Source organism: Gavialis gangeticus, unplaced genomic scaffold (assembly GCF_001723915.1).
Source record: "Gavialis gangeticus isolate Ggan-Ray unplaced genomic scaffold, GavGan_comp1, whole genome shotgun sequence".
Lineage (NCBI taxonomy): Eukaryota > Metazoa > Chordata > Crocodylia > Gavialidae > Gavialis > Gavialis gangeticus.
Window position 1 is genome coordinate 75,634,462 of NW_017729034.1, and position 18,152 is coordinate 75,652,613.

The following is an 18,152-nucleotide window of genomic DNA, read 5'->3' on the forward strand; positions in this document are numbered from 1 at the left end:
GCAGTGCTGGAAAAAGATTGCTGGCTTAATTCACCGCTGTTCAATTCTGGGGACCCTCCTTCTTCAAGTAGTCACATGCTACATCATAGCCCAAGATGTTATTCACAAAGAGCCTGTGTGGACATAGTTTGCAAGCTAAGAACTCCTCCTAGCTGGCCAAGTGAAGTGAGGTCCCACACCCAATTTAATGCCATTTTTCCATTTGTCTGTCTCTACCTAAGAATGTGGTAACTTTTGAATGCCTCAGCCAACCAGTTCTGAGCTTCCAAGAAACATTCTATATATCTGTGGTCAGAACTCTATTGATTTTGGTGAATATTAGGAAACTGGAAAAGTCCGATTTCTACTGGAAAAAGTGAGGAGACCATCAAGCCCCCCTCAGCGTGCCCAATCAGTGTCATCGGCAGACAGGAATTTCTCTAGCTAATCCTCTTGTTGCCCACATCTACTAGAGACAGCAGCTTAATATTTTTGTATGGAATGATTTGCATTCTGGGATCCAACAGAAGAAAACAAGCTTTTGACAGGAATGTCAAACATAAAGCCCCCTGCCATCTAGACCTTGGTCCTGTCCTTGGGTTTGATCAGACCCACAAGGGGCACAGCAAGCACCCATGGCACAGGGCTGGTCTATAAGCCTGTCTAGGCCCTCTCCTCCTCCCCTGCCCCCAGCATACCAGATCTAGCTAGCACAGGACGTAGGGCTTTTCGCGGCACAGATCCCAGAACAGCCAGAATAGGTGTCAGGTACAGCAGTTTGCCCAGTGCAGCAGTCATGCTGAACATGGCAGTCAGGTGTGCGCCACATGTTATACCAGATCTGTGCTGTGCATGGCACTTGCAGATACCATGTGCAGCATGGTACTGGAGCTGCTGGAGCAGACGCTGCATGCAATGCAATCCAACTGGGGCAGCCACCATGTGCAGCATGACTGCACTCCAGACGCTGCCCCACACAGTGCTCATTCCAACCACTCCAGGATTCATGCTGCACTCAGTGCTAGTCCTACACTGATTGGAGCACCCCCAAGATCAGGTATGCTGGGGAAAGGAAAGGGGGAAAAAGATGAAGCTGTGGGTCCGATCTGGCCTGTGGACAGGCCCCATGACATTCATTCAGTCCATGGGGCCACAGGAGTTTGACATCCTTGCCTTAGACAAAAGGCTTTTAGGGGGGAGTCGAATCCAGGAAGGGGAACAGAATTAGAAGGAATAAAGGAGATCCCAGAAGGACAGAAAAGTTGGACCACAGACGTTGATGATAGATGGGGAGGGGGAGAAGAGAGAAAAACAGGAGTACAGAGAAGTACATAGAATGAGTAAAAGAGGAAATGATAATTTTTATAATCTTTATAAGGTGTGGAAGGAGGTAGAACCTGAAAACCTTATAAAGGTGATTATAAAAATTAGCATTTTATAGATAGGTAGGAGGACTGGGAATTGAGATTAAAATTTCCAATCACTTGTTACAGAAGGGGAGCAGGGGTGTCTGAGGTGCAAGAGAGGATGTAAACTTGTCAGATCAGGTAGGAAAAGGATGGGCTGTTAGTTTAATGATGGTAGAGAACAAAACAGCTCTTAATGAAGAAAGTTCAAGTGGGGGAGGGTCTGTAATCCTCTACGCTCTCCCCTACTCTGTTATGCCACCACCACTCCAAGCATTTCTTCTGGCATTATAGCACTGAAGGCAACAAAATTCTCTTCCAGCTACCTGTGCACTCTGCTGGCAGCAGCTTCGCATGCTGCTCTCCCCCTGGGTACAGAGCTTGGCCAACCTAAGCAAAGAAATCCACAACTATATTGTTTTTCCCTGAATTAGAATCAACTGTGTTAGTCATCTTCTCTCACTATGCTCCTAGGACAGGGTAGGAGGCAGTTCAGCTTGTGGTTCTGAGAGAAAAACTGGTAACTGTTGGGAAGCAACAAGTAGAGGAGCTAAGGTTAGAAGAAGGTTTTAAAAAAATCTGTGTTCAAGCTCTATTAGGTATATGGTGATTACAGGGCACCTTTTTATTTCTTTCCTTGGATGAGGAAGACTGGGAGGAGGTGGGAGGGACTGTGAATCATGGAGACTCCAAGAGAGAGATCTCTCATTAGAAAACATGAGAGATGTTTTCTCATGTTGCTCTTCACAAAGCAAAGAGTACAGAAGGAGAAAGGAGAGACCAAAGAATATGAGCAGCAAATAAAAAGGGATCTTTGTACTTGATTTCTCTGGTAATGGGCAAGAATTGAGAAGATATGACAGCGGGTCTTCTAGTTTTATGAATCAGCAGTTGTGGGAACACATTTTCTCCAGGTCTTTGCTACATACTGGATACATCTACTACATGTGTGCTTAACTGCACAGCAGATTAATTAACAGTGGAATAAAGTGTCACCATCTACACATGTGACACTATTAGGATGCAGTAAACCAATTTATGCTGGCATAAGATTGTACTGTCAGTTGCATAATTAACTGCAATTAAACATGTATAGAACTTGACTGTGGGCATAAATTGTATGTGGTCAGCCCAGCCAGCCAGGGGCTAAACTCCTGCCTGTCACCTAGCGACACAGCTCCATAGTTGCAGTACTCTCATGCCCCAGCCAGCCCCTCTGCTGAGGCATGTCACCACCCAGGTGAGCCCCTGCCAGCCCAGACCTGCTCTGCCCCAGTTCAAATTGCTGCTATCCTGGGCACATGTGTAGATGCTGTGCTTGGGAGTAGTTTACTCCAGCTCAAACTGCTCCAGAGTGTATTGCTTTGAATTTATTGCACATGTAGATACACCCACTGAGTTGCACTCTTCAGGCAAACAAAGCAACAGAGGGCCATTCTCTGTAGGCTCTATTCTTCAACCACAGGACACAAGAGAAACTCGTACTATATTTAACAGGAGCAATTTGTACTTTGCACCAGATGAACTGAATGTCAGGAATTCAAGTGGGACTGCACAAAGCATAAAACATGACAGAACTTAAACCCAGTAAGTTTGCTTCCTGCTGGAGAGGAAGCATCCTTTTAAGTATTACTAGGTTATAGCACATTGAAAGTCTTATCAGTATATTCAACCTATATCATCTGTCCTTGGAAGGAGGAGATAAATCTGTGAAAAACAGAATTTATCTTTCTCACTGTAATTCAATCAATGGCTGGATATCGATTTGCAATCAGAAGTAAAGTTTGAAATATAAAGAGGCAGTCACCTGAAGAGAGAGAATAAACTTTAAACCCCAAATTATGCATTTCTGGCCCCGTTACAAAGATTTACAAGATCATGCATTTACCCGGAACTGGGATGGTGTTTCTAGTGTGTTAAAATCTGAGGAGGAAGAAATTCCATCTTCCAGAGTCTCCAAAAATACTTTCTGGAAATCCAACATTTCTGGCAGGCTGCCAAACAAGGACTCCATCTGTATGAAAATCAAACAGGAGGACATGAAGCTGATAGCTCTATACCTCTACTAAATAGATGCCCTGAGAATACAGTCCAATGAGAGATGCCAGATATTAAAGAGGAATGCAGAAAATCAATTATTTTGAGTTTTTTAATAGTTTTGCCATGGGCTCAATAAAGAGAAAGTGGTTACAAAAGATGTCTAAAAAATGTTCCAGTCAGAAAAGCAATTACCATTAGAAAAATATGTGACTAATGTGCTAGAAAGAAAACACTTAAAAGATGTGTGTTCTATTGTTATGCTACTTGTTAGCTCCTTGTCATGTCCTCAGCAAAAGAAAAGTCCATATATCAGGGATTACAGAAAACACACAAAAGACTGAAAAGAACATCTCTTAACTATTGCCTCACCTCATCCTGGGTAAGGAAGGTCTCATTTTGAAGGGGATCTAAGTATAACTCAAAGAGGCAGCTTAAATCCTGGAAGAAACAAAGAATTTGCTCAAATAATTAACAGTTCAAAATCATTCTGTAAACAAAAACTGTGGATAGATGCAATTTTCAAGAAAATATTTCTGTTTCTTATAACAAAATCTCATACATACCCATAAGTGCTAAACCAATTTTCACTGTAAAGCCAAGCCAATCTCAACACGGTGCTTTAGTTTTGTAAGTAGATCTTTAGAGCCCCAAATTACAATGTGAAATGAAGTTATATTTTAGTACAGTGTGGTATAAGAAAGTTGTAGAAGATGGTTTTATGAAGAACACAAAAGTTCATAAATATCAACATCAAAACTCATAAGCATGCAGGTTAGATGAACAATAATAACTCTGTTAGACATTGGTAGTAACAATCACAATGATGTGTAATGTCTGTATAGCCTATAGGCATTAGACTGTTTTGTTATTTTGTCAGGGGAACATGATTAAGGGCTTTTCCAGTCATTTCTCCACAGAACTGACATTATTTTTGAAGACTTACTATACCACACCAAAGTGCGATGGCTGAATCATGGGTCAGTGCTGCAGGGCTTTGTGACCCTGAGGAAAAAAATGGCAGAATTTCTTACAGAGGGGGAAAGATGCGTGTCTTCTTGCAAACGCCACACTAAAGTTTTATGATTTGGCTGACCTGGGAGGTCTGGAGGACACCCCAACACATCTTAGCCATTTTGATAATAAATAGAAGATAAAAAGTATCTGATTCGAATCCATGAAGCCATTTGTATTTTGGGGACCAAGTTTTATCTTGTGACAGCTGTCAGATAGATAAAACTATCTTGTTACAGAACATGTGCATATAGTCCTCCGTGAAAGTAAGTTTCTTGTGTCACAATGCTCTGTTTCTCACATAAGTGGGCACATTCAAAGATCTGATGACAATTTGATCCTTAATTAAAGTGATTTCTTTGCCAAAAAAAAAAAAAAAAAGAGCAGTTGGATGTGCTTGGTTATTATTTTTTGCTACACATCAAGCTTAAGCAAAACTGCTCAAGGATGCATAGCTGTAAATCACCTGGAATTGTAAAAGCAAATACATTAAGATATTTTCCTCCTAGTCTTTTACATGAGCATAATTCATGAATTACCTGCATCTAAGTGCATCTCTTTGGGAACCATTTTAGATTGGCAGTGGGGACTGAGAACGGGTTTCTTCCCTCTTGAAGGTCAGCAAAACTAAGTTTTACACAGGACTTTCAAATGTTAATGGTCATTACTACTTTTGAAATCCATCAATTTGTGTTTCTAAAAAGGGCCATGCACCCAACAAAACCATGGCTTTTTAAGAAAATAAAAAATGTCTGTTGTAATTCCACTGGCCACACTGAGCAATGCATCAGTTTCCATGATGAAGGGTTTCTTTCTAAGCAGAAGGGTTAAAAAGCTTAGATTTTGAAGAGCTGTGGAAAAATCCACTGGAGAACCCAGAACCCTCACCTACCACAGTTGTCCTGCGCACATACATTTCTACTTTCCTACATACATGCAGGGCAATGCTTCAAACTGCTTAGAATCTGAATTTTTATGAGTAAAAGCCTGCAAGGCTTTGCATTAGGAATAAGTCCACTGAAGGTAACAGAACTAGACATGTGGTACCAGGGCCACTTCATACAGAGGTAAGCTTTAGAACCACAGGATTATTTTAATCAATGATGTCAGAGCCCAACAGGAAACCTATAGCTACACAGGAAGTTGTTTCCACTACCTTTACATATGATTTCTCAGTATCCATAAGTTCTTGGATGACTTTCCGCAATCGATCTGCATCAGAGAGATGTCGTGCCAGTGGTTTCAGAGGTGGATCTTGACTGCCCTTTTGTCCTTCCATACCGTTTGCTTGGACTTCGGGAAAATTCCGGCACAGCGCTGTGATTTGTTCAGCACTCTGTCGGACACAAAAAGGGAGTGGGGCTCATTTAAAAATATAGGTACACAAGAAGTATTCATCTCTTTAGAATTTCCCATGTGAAGAAAGAATTCACATATTCATTCTTGCCCTTATTCTAAATTCAGTGGGTCACATCATGCCACTGATTTTTATTTTTATTTTTAAGAAAGTTGCTTTGAAGACGTAACGAGTCTTGGCAGGTGTTACATTTATCACACAGTTAACAAGTTAATTGCACCATGAATGGCAACCTGGAACACGTTCAGACAATTTATAGCACCATAAAATGGCAAACTAACCACAAAGATGTTCCACCAAATGGCTGGTTTTGTATAGTGCCTTAAACTGAATGTGTAGCAGACCCCAGTCTCCATGCTGCTAATGAGTTCATTGTCAGCATCGGGATTAGGAAAGGCCTGGCCTGGTCTGAGACCTAATTGTCATCAAGGAGGCTGGAGCTGCCCCAGTTCTTGAACTGGGTCTGCTGGTGCTTTCAACTTGCTAAATGGAGGAAGATGATTGATTCTCCCCATTCAGCATTTGCAGACCATGCATGGGGCAGCCCCATGCAGGGCTGTATTGTGCACAGCTTTCAATTTACTGGTGCACATCAAGTGTGGTTCCACACACGCTGGCAAGCTGAAAGAATGCCATTCTAATTGTGGCATCAGGCACTGGTGATTAGATGTTTAAACGGTGACTATCATGGAGGTCCGACAGCCTCTTTTGCATTTCCTGAAGAACCCTAGTCCGCAACGTTCTGATAATAAGCCTATGTTTTCCATTTCCTAGTTCTACCCTATTAGTCCTAGTTTTTCACCTCCTCATGCCATGCGCTAAGCAATTCTTCCTCCTAAATGCTTCTCTCTTTCAGATATTTATATTATAAATACTACCAGTCTTCTTCTGTAACACTAGGATTGATAAAAAGCATTTTACCGTATCTTATATCGAAGATGAACTCTTCAGCACATATCTGTAAAGAAACATTTCCCTAGTTGTTCTGAAATAAGGTCCTAATTCAGAAAGTCCCTTAAGATGTTAGTGGACTTTCAGAGGACATTAAGGCTGGTGTAATTACTCCATGAACTATTTCAAATAACGAAAGACTGAAAAAAAAAGTGATATCTTTCTATTCCAGAGCCTCCTCAGGCTACTCTTCAGCACAGCTCAGACCCTAGCCCAGCATATGTAGCCAGATGCCCTAAGCAATAATCTTAGGATATAATCAATACAGAAACTACAAAGGTCTAGCACTTTATGGTATCAGCAAATGGAGAAATACATTTTTTCCTGAAGTTTAGGGAAGTATTTTCTAAATGCTAGAACTCTACCACTTTTCCTATAAGAAGTAGGCTGTATGTGCAACATAACTATACTGGCAGCATCAAATTCCAACCAAACATATATACTTTGCTAACATCTAGGTAAGTGAAAATAAACATGTCAAATACTTGCAGTGCCTCCAGATTAAAATGTATGAGTTTCTAGTCACCAATTATTATTCCCCAAGAAAACTTACTGTGACTTGCATCACTATCACTAGCACAAGAGCATCTTTGTTCTCTACAATCCCATTTAATGACAACTCTCAGGCCTATGGAATCTAGTTATAGGGCATGTTTAATGCACAAGGCAAAACTCAACAAAACAAGCTAAACAGCAACAAAACACAAGATAATAGTTGCCCCGTAAGGGCAACTCTTGAAATTATGGCTTTATCTTACATCAAGAATTCACACACACATTTGTGTAACATTAAAAAAGTGTTTTTGAAATTAATCATATTTTCATTTTAGAGTCAGATTTTTATTTTAACAACCTTTATAAGATGATGGATTTCCAAAGTGTTTGCTTCCTTTGTTTCTGTTTTCAGCGTTTCATATTTGTGCCATAATGATTCAGCCTTTAGGGCAAGGGTGGGGCAAGGTTTGTGTGGGTGGCCCTAACTGACATCCACAAGAGCACAATCATTGATCAAGGACATGAGCTAGCCCTTCAGTGAAGGCACCAGTAAACAACAGCACTGCTCTGGAAGAACACATGTAAAGTAAGTAACAGTCCTTGTTACAAGATGGTATTTAAATGCCAAAACCAAATATGGTCCCTTTGGTTACCTCCAGGAAATGGAGGGTGTTGCAGCATTTTCTGGAAAGATTTTGGAAGGCATTTTCCTTTCTTATTACCCAGTTGGGAACCTTCTCCAATATTCATTTTGGCTCCTTTATTCTTCACCTTATGCTTGCCCCAGTCTTCCACTTGTACACCTAATAATCTCCCACTTTTCATTAACATTTCTACTTAATCGTACACTTTGTTGATTACTCAAAATAAGTCTGCCATATCAAGACTGGTCCTTCAAGTATGATATAGTATGGTCTATAGAGGATAACATAAGTTAATGTACATTTTCCTGGTTCAAGTCAATATATTCAAAGCCACCTTGGAGTTTTGGGTACCAAATTCTCAAAGGAGACTATGGCAGCCAACTTCCTTAGACAGAACAGATCATCTCTGCTTCTGCAATAAGCTCTGGGGTTCCCAATTTTCTTCCTTTATGTTTGTATATCAGCCCAGTAGTCAGCATTCACTAAGTGGTAATAATGCTGAGCTTTACAGTGTGCTTTTATTTGAATCAAAATATGTAATTGGTTAAAAAAACGGTTGCAAAAACAGCAATTCAGATTATCTGGATGCAGTCAGATCCCCAGATTGAGGCACCCTGGATACAGCACCAGGTTTGGACAGAGCAGAAGGTAGATGACTTGTGCCTTTCAGGAGCTTATTTATTTCACCCTTTGGCCTAATTTGCAGTCTTGTACAGATAGCTTTAATTTGCCTTATGCAATGCACTCTGACCTAGGCTGCAGATCTGTCCCATGACATCTAAAAACCTAAATGATGCTAGATTATAATGGTCATGTCAGACAAGGCAATGAGAATTTATCTAGGGTCTATATCCATGTACTCTGCAAGTCTAAAGTAGAATCAAGTTAGGATGAACTGTTTCTTGTTTAATCTGACCATTACATTTCAACATGGAGGCATATAACACTTCCACCAACTCACTGGTCCTTTTGAGCAGTCTGGAAGGGAATGTAGCCATGACCCTGGTCCCTCTCACCCATTTGCTACCCTTCTAGTGAGGTAGAAAGGAGCACACAAGCTGATATTTGTTAACAATTTGTAAGCTCTCACACACTGGGGGCAGAGATTCCTTTCACTTGAAGGCTGTTGCTCACATCATGATTCTATATGAGGCTTTTGTTTGTTTCTTTTTTTTTTTTTAAATGATAATATCATTTTCCCTATATTTTGGACACAGTATTCTCTATAAACAGGAAATCCTGTGAAAATAATGTTAGGGGAATTTTCTCTGTGCAAAACCAGAGTAATCCAATACTTAGCATGGTTAGTTTGGGCACATGTAGATATTAACAGGGTTGTCTACATTATAACTCAACTGAGAACTAAACAAAATACAATTAAGAAAATGCACTTTGAGAACATCCTTTTTAAAGTGAAGAAAGAACACCCTTGCTAGAGAGGTATTATTAACCTTCCATTTTACTTTGCCTCTTGGCACACATGAACATCACAGTCCGTGACTAGGCTATCCCTCACGGAGTTAAAATACTAGGTAAAATTAATCAGAGGGAGCACACAACTTTAAATCAAAACTAGTTAAGCAGCAGCACAGCAATTTCATGGCTGCCCCATGACCCACTGCAACTTGTTGAATGATTTTGATTGAGTAGCGATGCTGCACAAAGTTAATTAGTTTTACCTTCTCTCTGCTCAATGCTGCTTAATTTTATAATTTCTCATTTATGCATCCCATGCACTTCAAACCCTGCCCTGCCAGCTAGACAGCATTTACTTAAAAGTGACAGAAAGGATTATTTTGAGTAGGCTTAGAACATTCTTCATTTTAAGAAAATTCCTCGGAAAGGTTAAAAAAAAGTGTGTAATATACATAATTTGATTACTTTTCAGAATAACATTCCCTTAAATTAAATGGCTACACCTTGCAGGGAGGTCATTAATCCTTTGATTTTTGTATCTGTTGACGAAGCATGTCAAGTTGTCATAAAGAAGAAAGAAAATGACACTTAACTCTTTCAGTGTCAGTTCTTTTTTGGTTAGCTGGTATCTCTGCATTAGCTGAAGAACCTGTAGCTTTTTATTTTCTGGAAACATGACTGGATTTACATCACTGCGGATCCAGTTGCCTTAGAAACTAACTCCCTACTGGACAGGGATAGGCCCAGCTTTCTTAAGTCTTTGGAGTCCTTTCTTCTCCACCTCCTCCCTCTCCCCTTCCTGAATACAAAATTATTCCTTATCAAAGCCATTTTGAAATAAGAAGCTACAACTTGCAACTTTTCCTAAGGGACAGGTAGACACCAAAACAGAATCCTGTAGGCAACCACTTCTCACTGAGGGAAAAAATGGTCTTTAATTTCCCTCTATGCTGTACATGGAGATACAGTATACACTATCCAATATCATTCTTTTTGCCAAAATTCTGAGAAACACCAGCATTTTCATTAGAAACCGATATACTAGGCTTCTGAATCGAGGCCATTAATAATTCACAGATTCATAGACTGTAAGCCAGGAAGGAACCTTGGAAGATCAGTGGGTCCAGCCCCCTGCACCAAGCAGCCTGTCCAGTCTCCTTTTGAAGATTTCCAGGGTAGGTGACTGCACCACCTCTGGAGGGAGCTTATTGCACAGTCTGGACACCCTAGTTGTGAAGTAGTTTTTCCTAATGTTGAGCCTGAAATGATCGTCCAGGAGTTTGTGACGATTGCTCCTACTTTTCCCCAAGGGTACCCTGGTGAACCCTTGATGTACAGCTCTGATGCAGCGGTAAGGTGCTACCAAGTTCCCTCTTAGCTTTCTTTTTTTCAGGCTGAAGAGTCCCAGATCCCTCAACCTTTCCTTGTATGGCTTCCTATGCGAGTCTCTGATCATACGGGTGGTCCTTCTCTGGACTCTCTCAAGTTTTACCACGTCCTTGTTAAAGTGCAGCACCCAGAACTGGACGCAGAGTGGGAGAATCACTTCTTTGGTTTCGCTGAAGATGCATCAATTGATGCATGCCAGGGTATTGTTGGCCCTGCTGGCTACAGTGTCACAGTGCCAGCTCATGTTCACACTGTGGTCTATTATTACCTCCAGGTTCCTTTCATTGGGCAGTGTTGGTCAGGTTGGCATTGCCAAGCCTGTAGGTGTGCAGAGGATTGTTTGTCTCCCACAATAATGGCTGACACTGAAAGTGGAGGAAGATATTCAATCAAATTTAAAAGTATGCAGCAGAACTCTAGTATTGTTAGTGCTTTAGTTATTTCAAGCGAGTCAAATTTCTAAGAAATTTGCCTGTTTGGGAACAGACTAGGGTGACCACCTTTTCAAAATGCAAAGGCAGGAAGGACACTGAGCCTCCCCACCTTGCCCTGCCCTGCCATGCCATGCCAGGTCCCGCTTGCTGGGTTGCAGAGGCTGGGGAGCAGAGAAAGAAGCCCCGAGCCTGCAGCCCACATCTGTCCTCACCCTGTGCACAACTCTGGGGGGCATGTGCCCCCCCATATCCCTCTTCCTTGCAAGTGTGCACAGCAGTGGGGAGCCAAACCCCCCACCACACCCTGGATGAGCTGCCCACAGCTGCTTCCTGCTCTCCAGCCAGGCCCCACAGCTGCACATTCCCAGCCTGGCTCCCATGCACCACCCCAGCTGGGCAGAGCCCCCAGGCCCAGCCACAGCCACCATCTCTGCCCCACTCCCTCTCTCAATCTGCCCCTTTGTTCCTCTGCCCCATGTTGTCTATGTCCCCTTCCTCCTCCCACAGACTTACCTGCAGGCAGCTGGGGGAGCTGCTCTCCACCACTGCCTGGCTGTAGTGTTGGCCATGTGCATGTGTGCATGCACAAACATGCACGTGGTGCCCCCTGCATCCTGCTCCCCTCAGCAGCTAACAGAAAACCTGGATCCCTGTACATGGTACTGCTACGGTTTGATTGTGTAGAGGGGAATCTAGGACAAATGCTAACTTGGAGTCATTGTACCCAGGACTGGGACTTGATCTTTACATTTTGTGACTGTCCTGCCAAGTTAGGGATGGGTGGTCACTCTAGAACAGAGCCACTTGATTCAGGCCAGTGGTCTCAGGCAAGTTTAATGTGAAGATGTTATAAGCAGACCTTTCTCTCGCTGACCATCTTTGTTAGCTAGTGTTTTATTCCCTGAAGTAATACTAGAAGTTCATGGTCTCACCTTTTCATATAAAGGAGGTACAGGGCATCTCTGGGGTCTTTACAACGCACAAGAGATAAGCCCCATTTAGATTCAATACAGTGGACAATGTAAAAAAAATCTGGTTGAATTTTACAGTTAACTGAGAGAGGACAAAGTGCACAGTAATCAAAGCAAGCTGATACATCCTTGTAGTGTTCTGCAAGTATCACAGCATGAATTGAAACAATGTCCTGGAGACGCACTGGTTTGTTTGGCATTATTTTATTTTTGGATAGTTGCACAGTTTTAATTAAATACTACTTGTAAAAAGCAAAGGAGACTAAACAACCAAACACCATGTATAAGCATTTGGATTCTGACTTGCATCAGCAAGTTAAGCATATTCAGAATTGCCTTTTGGGATGGCATAACATACCCAGATGTGTCCAGTATGAAACAACAATTATGCACTGTTGAGAATTTTGTACCCTTTTGTACATGATGAAATAAGCCACGGATGAAGTTTCATTTTTCATTCTGAATTTCCCAGTTTCACAAGTTTAAGGCAGATCTACAGTGCTCATTTTCTCACACTAAGCAATAAACACGTATTGATTTACTTTTTATGAAGAATGTGAAGGAATATTAGCAGAGTCGAGATGTTCTAATATACTGGAAGTGTTAACAGCAATTCTAATGAAGGAAAAGAATAAAGCAATGAGATTTTTGCTGATCAAGCAGCATTTCATGTTTTAATTATGTACTTAATTCCCCCTTTTGAAAATAATAGAGCATGCCAATATTTGAAAGAGAATACAAACGTCCTATCAGTTCCATTAATTTTATTAGCTAGTCAGGGTCTGAAATCTCAAGATAAGGACTTAATTCCACAGAGCACACAAGAGTTATACACAGTACCTGTGAAATTCAGTTCCTGATCCAATCCATACATAAGTTAAAAGCTAATATCTGATAGGATCTAACCTTTAACCCATCAGATAAAGGATGGTATTCTGATGATGTTATTTAGGCAAGAAAGAAATCTAGACTGAAATCCTGGTTTACAAAAAGAAGTTGCCTGCTGGTCTAATGAAATATATATAGGAACTTTCTTGTATCCTTGCTATACTTTTGCACAACAATCTTACTAATCCCATTCCCTTTCATCTCCCTTTTCTTACTGACGATATCAAACAGGGGTTTCACCTACTCTTCTGATGTTTATGCAGCATCACAACTACAGAAACATCACAACTTTGTGTGTGCAAATAGGGTGGCAGAAGATATAGCAAGAGACAAGGGCTGTGGGAGTCAGGAGGCAGTGTTGCAGTCACTGCAATGGGCAGCAGGCTGCAGGTGGGACAAGTTGTGGGGAGGGAGAGGTGGTAAGGGGGTGCCTGCCCCCCTGCAGCAGTGGGGGGGCATGAATTTAAGATGACCTTCCAACGCTAAGATTCTTGACATGGAAAAATTTAAGAAATGTATACATATTCTATATATAGACTCTAATTAATGGGTAGTTATTTTAAATTTGAAGTAATCTTGGATTTGGTAAATAGTGCAAGTGATACACAGATGCACTTCCCAATAATTCCTTGGTTATAAACTATGCTTCCCCTGTTTATTATCTACAGCCACAGATTATTTGTCAAAAAGGTAAGAAAAGAAATGAAATGTTAACATTTTGGTTATTTCACAGTCAAAGGATCCTTAGTAAAATATATACAATTGCCTAATGTGATTTGTATCACCTCTGGATAGTCTCTTTCCAACAGACACTCAAACAAGGCAACTGCAAATTCTGCAAACTCTTTACAACATAGACCACCATAAAGTTATTTATTGAGCGTACACCACCAGAAATCTATTAATCTGTAGCTACAATAGTTTGTTCACTCTTTTAAATTATTATTATTACTCAGAGCAATGACCAAACCATTCATCTGATGAAATGCATCATGTCCAGAATATGCCTAACTGGTCACCCTCCTGACCTTCTTTAAAAAGGCACCATTTTATGTAAACAGTAGCAGAACTTACCAGAGAAAACATCCTGTGCAGAGACCCATACGCTGCTGCTGCCTGCTGCTTAGTTTTGCAAGCTAAAGCTACACTCTTAGCTCTGGTTTTATTCCTCTTGAAGGCAGGCATTGTGCCTTATCACCATGAACTTCACTGGGGGAAAGTCCTTTCTAAGCAAGGCAGAAACCTTTAGATCTCATGCTAGCTCATCTTCTCACTGAACTGAACAACTGCAATGTGTCAACACAAAAAATGCTGTGCAGTAGCTCTTTGTGCTGATGAATGAAAATGTGAGATACTGTTAATGTTCCGTTTTAATTGGATGAAGTAATGTACAAGAGCACGAACAGGCTTCTACCTCAAACCTTTACTATTAATATACTTTCACCAATGGGAAAAAATGCCAGGGGCATAGAAAAGAAGTTTTTTTTAAAGCTCAGTGTATTGTAAGTGGCTTAAGAGAATGTGAAAGAATATGGGTTTTGTAGATCCTATATCCCCAGGAGATGTACCTGCTAACAGAACGCCTCTGTGCTTCTGAAATCCACTGCATAAACAAAAATATCAGGTGCTATAATAAAATTAGCCAGATACCTAAAAAGCCTAAGGAATGGTGCCTGCCCTGAGGGTCAAAGTGAATTGCCAATGATGCAGGTGTTCTGTTAAGTATATTTGCCACTAAATGATGTGGCTTACAAATGATACTACAAAAATAAAATGAAAAAAGAAATAAGCAGCTTGCTGGATGTTCTGTGTACATAATTATGCCTGTCTTTTGTCTGAACTTTCCTGTTGTAATCACATTGATTTATAAAACAAACAAACAAACAACAACAACAAACCCCTAAACTGTTCTCATTAATAAAATTCCTACTTGGAAGATCATACTGAACCTTCTGGCTGGTTCATCTACACCAGGGGCAGACAATTATTTTGGGCAGAGGGCCGCTTACTGAGTTTTGGAAAGCCATCAAGGGCCACGTGACAGGCAGCCTAGGGCAGATAAATATTAATTTTTTAAATTGTTTAGGGGCCCCACGGGCCAGATAGAATGGCTTGGTGGGCTGCATCTGGCCCGCAGGTCGCATTTTGCCCACCCCTGATCCACACACACACCAAGCTACAGGAGTAATAAGCAATTTAGGACTGAAGTGCCCGTGGAATAAACACTCCCTCCATTTTATAATACTTCTAGGGCTTGGCTGACATTGCAGCGCCCATTCAGGAGATGCTCAGCACTTGAATGCTACACTTTCTCCAACCTACCCCACCAGGTTATTGAACCCACACTATCTGCCAAATATTACCCTTGGATACATGCACACTGTTCCCTCTAGTTTCACAGAATCTACCTTCATAGAAGAAATGGAATAATTTAGCCTTCACTTAATCATCGCAGTTAAACCTGCACTTAAACCTTCTCTCTCTACCTACTTCTAACTTGTTAGTCTAAGCACAGGGCTCGGCATTATCCATATTCTGAGACCCCCATTTTATTACTAAAATACTACTGAGGCAAGGATTTTTTTTTTTTTGCTGATATCTTTTATTGGACAAACTGAATAGTTGGAGATGTTAGAGGAGTTTTCAGGCACAAAGTGCCACCAAAAAAATCCTTGCCTCATATTTCCTGGATTATCACAACTACAACATCCCTCCAATTCTACTGAAATATTATTGGCAGCATAATTGCTGCTGAACCTTCAAAGTGCACCTAGGCAATATGCATCTGCTGACTGAGCACTGAAGTCTGCATGGATTCATTAGTGACAGCAAGGCAACAGTCACTTTGGAGGACCAACAGTCAGAAGAGTCAACCACAGAATAGTGAACACTATTTTCAATGGACCAAATAAGGGTGCTTCCTGTTGCCAATGTGCAAGTCCAGGAAACATGTAAAACACAGCACGCTATGTTGTTAGCATCATTGTCAATGAAATGCAGCTCTACTGGAAAGAAAGTATTCTTCCTCCTTCTCCTATCATCAAATGTTATGGCAATTTAAATTCCAGTTTCTCAGTGGACCTGTATTTAAAAAAGAACACAGCTTGTGCAGTGTGACTGAAAAAGGTTGCTAAACTCTAGGTTCAACAATGTCTTTATTCCAAATTAAACACCAAACCTTAACATGCTTTAAATTAATGTTAGGAGGGACTTCTTTTCCTGGCTTCCCAATTAAGCCGGGATTGTTAATTAGCCATATACCATCCAAAAAGGTGTTAACAAACTAAATGTTGATAACATTTGTAGCTCTCCTTTAGGTGCTGGATGTGCCAAAAATGTGAAACAAACAAAAACAAAGCCCAAAAAACCTCCCAAAACACACAACCCCCTCCCCCCACCCCCCATAACTTAAGTTTCTTTGTCTTTTAGAAGTCCGTGGTAACCAGATAAGGCCAGTCCGCCACAGGATTCCATCTTCAAAGTAAAGTTTGCATGTAATATAATCATTCTTTTGGGGGAAAAAAATCTTCCAAGATTAATGGAAATCTGAAATGTTCTTGCTGTTTGTTCCTTTGTGTTCTGAGTAATGTGCAAATTCCTTTTAAGGACAGCTATTTTTTCATCTTCTTAGTACACTGACAGCAACCAAGGTGGTTACATAAGATTTGCTGTGCTAGAATAGATCAGTAATCTACCATTTCCCACATCCTGTTTCCTAACAGAGGCCAGTATCTAGTTCTTCGCATGCAGGTACAAGAAACTTCTGTAGTGGGATACTATGGGTAATCCTGCCCAAGAGGACTCTCCCCCTCAGAGGTTGCCTCTTTCAAGTTGATCCAAAGGGAGCATGTGTGCAGAGTCCAACTGCAGAGGCTTAAAAGCAAAAGCTGTCCCAGGTAGACTTAACTCTGGCTTGTAACCTGAATAATAAGGATTTATATCCTATCTTAAACATTATGGACGTGTCTACACATAATCAATGCGATGCACTAAACTCCAATGCATAACTCCGTGTTAACACATGCTCCTGGGACTGCAGCATGTTGAGCTGGGTCAGAGCAGCCCCAGCTGGCAGGGAGACCAGGGGCTTAGCCTCCCAGCCCAGGGCTGCTCCGACTCAGCTCAACGTGCTGTGGAGGGGCTGGCAGGGGCATAAGGGTGCTCTGGCGCAGGGCTAAATGGCAGGCACCCCTACACTGAAGCACCCTCATGCCCCAGGCAGCCCCATCAGCATCTACATGTGCATTACTGTGTACTAAATAATGCCACCACAGGATAGTACTTGTGTTTACAAGTATTAACTTATGAAGGACTTAAGTAGTTTACTGCAGCCTAATAGGGCTGCATGTATAGATGCTGACTTTACTGCAGAACTAATTAGGCAGCTCTGCAGTAAACATCTCATGTAAATGTGCCCTATATTCCCTATATCCACAGTACAGAGGGAACTGGGAAATTTATGTTAATGGCAGCTCTAAAAATGAACACCGAGAGAAATGTTATACAACATAGGCATGATGCTACAACATCAGCAAGGAAACCCTGATAATTCCATAACAATCGTACACTAGGTCTCAAGGCTTCTGTTCCCCAACATGGAGTTTCAAGGAAACTCCAGAGCTCCCTTAAAGATGGCACTAAGGTTTACAAGGTCACCTTTATCCTTGTGCTCATTTACTAAGATGCTGCTGCTGCGAAGTGGGAGTGTGCCTTTCCCCCTGCCCCCCACCCTCACCCCCACCTTATTACACAAGTGTTAAGGTTGAATCCTGCTCTTTCTTACCATACGCTGGATTGGAGAAGGCGGTGACTCATTGAAGGGAAGGTGAAGGCTAGCTGCATTTCAAATATTCCCATGGACAATTTGTGAACATAATCGGGAATCTGTCCCTATAATTTGAACCACTCCTACCCTGAATTAGCGGAAACTTCAGATTATGTCATAGCTTCATAGTTTCATAGATTTAGGGTCGGAAGGGACCTAGTAGATCTTCTAGCCCGACCCCCCGCCGGGGCGGGAGAACAACAAAACCCCAAAACAAAAACGGGACTCAAATGAGTCCAGCCAGGTAGGCATCCAGCCTCTTCTTAAAGACCCCCAGGGTAGGGGCCAGCACCACTTCCCTTGGAAGTTGGTTCCAGCTCCTAGCCGCCCTAACTGTGAAGTAGTT

At 41.5% G+C, this 18,152-nt stretch overlaps 1 protein-coding gene across 4 annotated transcripts in view; it reads right to left on the reverse strand.

Annotated features, from left to right (window-relative positions):
• Window positions 1–18,152, reverse strand: part of TIAM2 (T-cell lymphoma invasion and metastasis 2) — a 356,145-nt gene that overhangs the window by 31,050 nt on the left and 306,943 nt on the right. For all 4 annotated transcript variants that reach the window (XM_019526803.1, XM_019526801.1, XM_019526802.1 and 1 more), the window contains 3 exons: window positions 5,593–5,772; window positions 3,795–3,863; window positions 3,274–3,399 (listed from right to left, as the gene is read on the reverse strand). In XM_019526803.1, coding sequence (XP_019382348.1) covers window positions 3,274–3,399; window positions 3,795–3,863; window positions 5,593–5,772 — 375 coding nt within the window. The remainder of the gene's footprint in view (window positions 1–3,273; window positions 3,400–3,794; window positions 3,864–5,592; window positions 5,773–18,152) is intronic.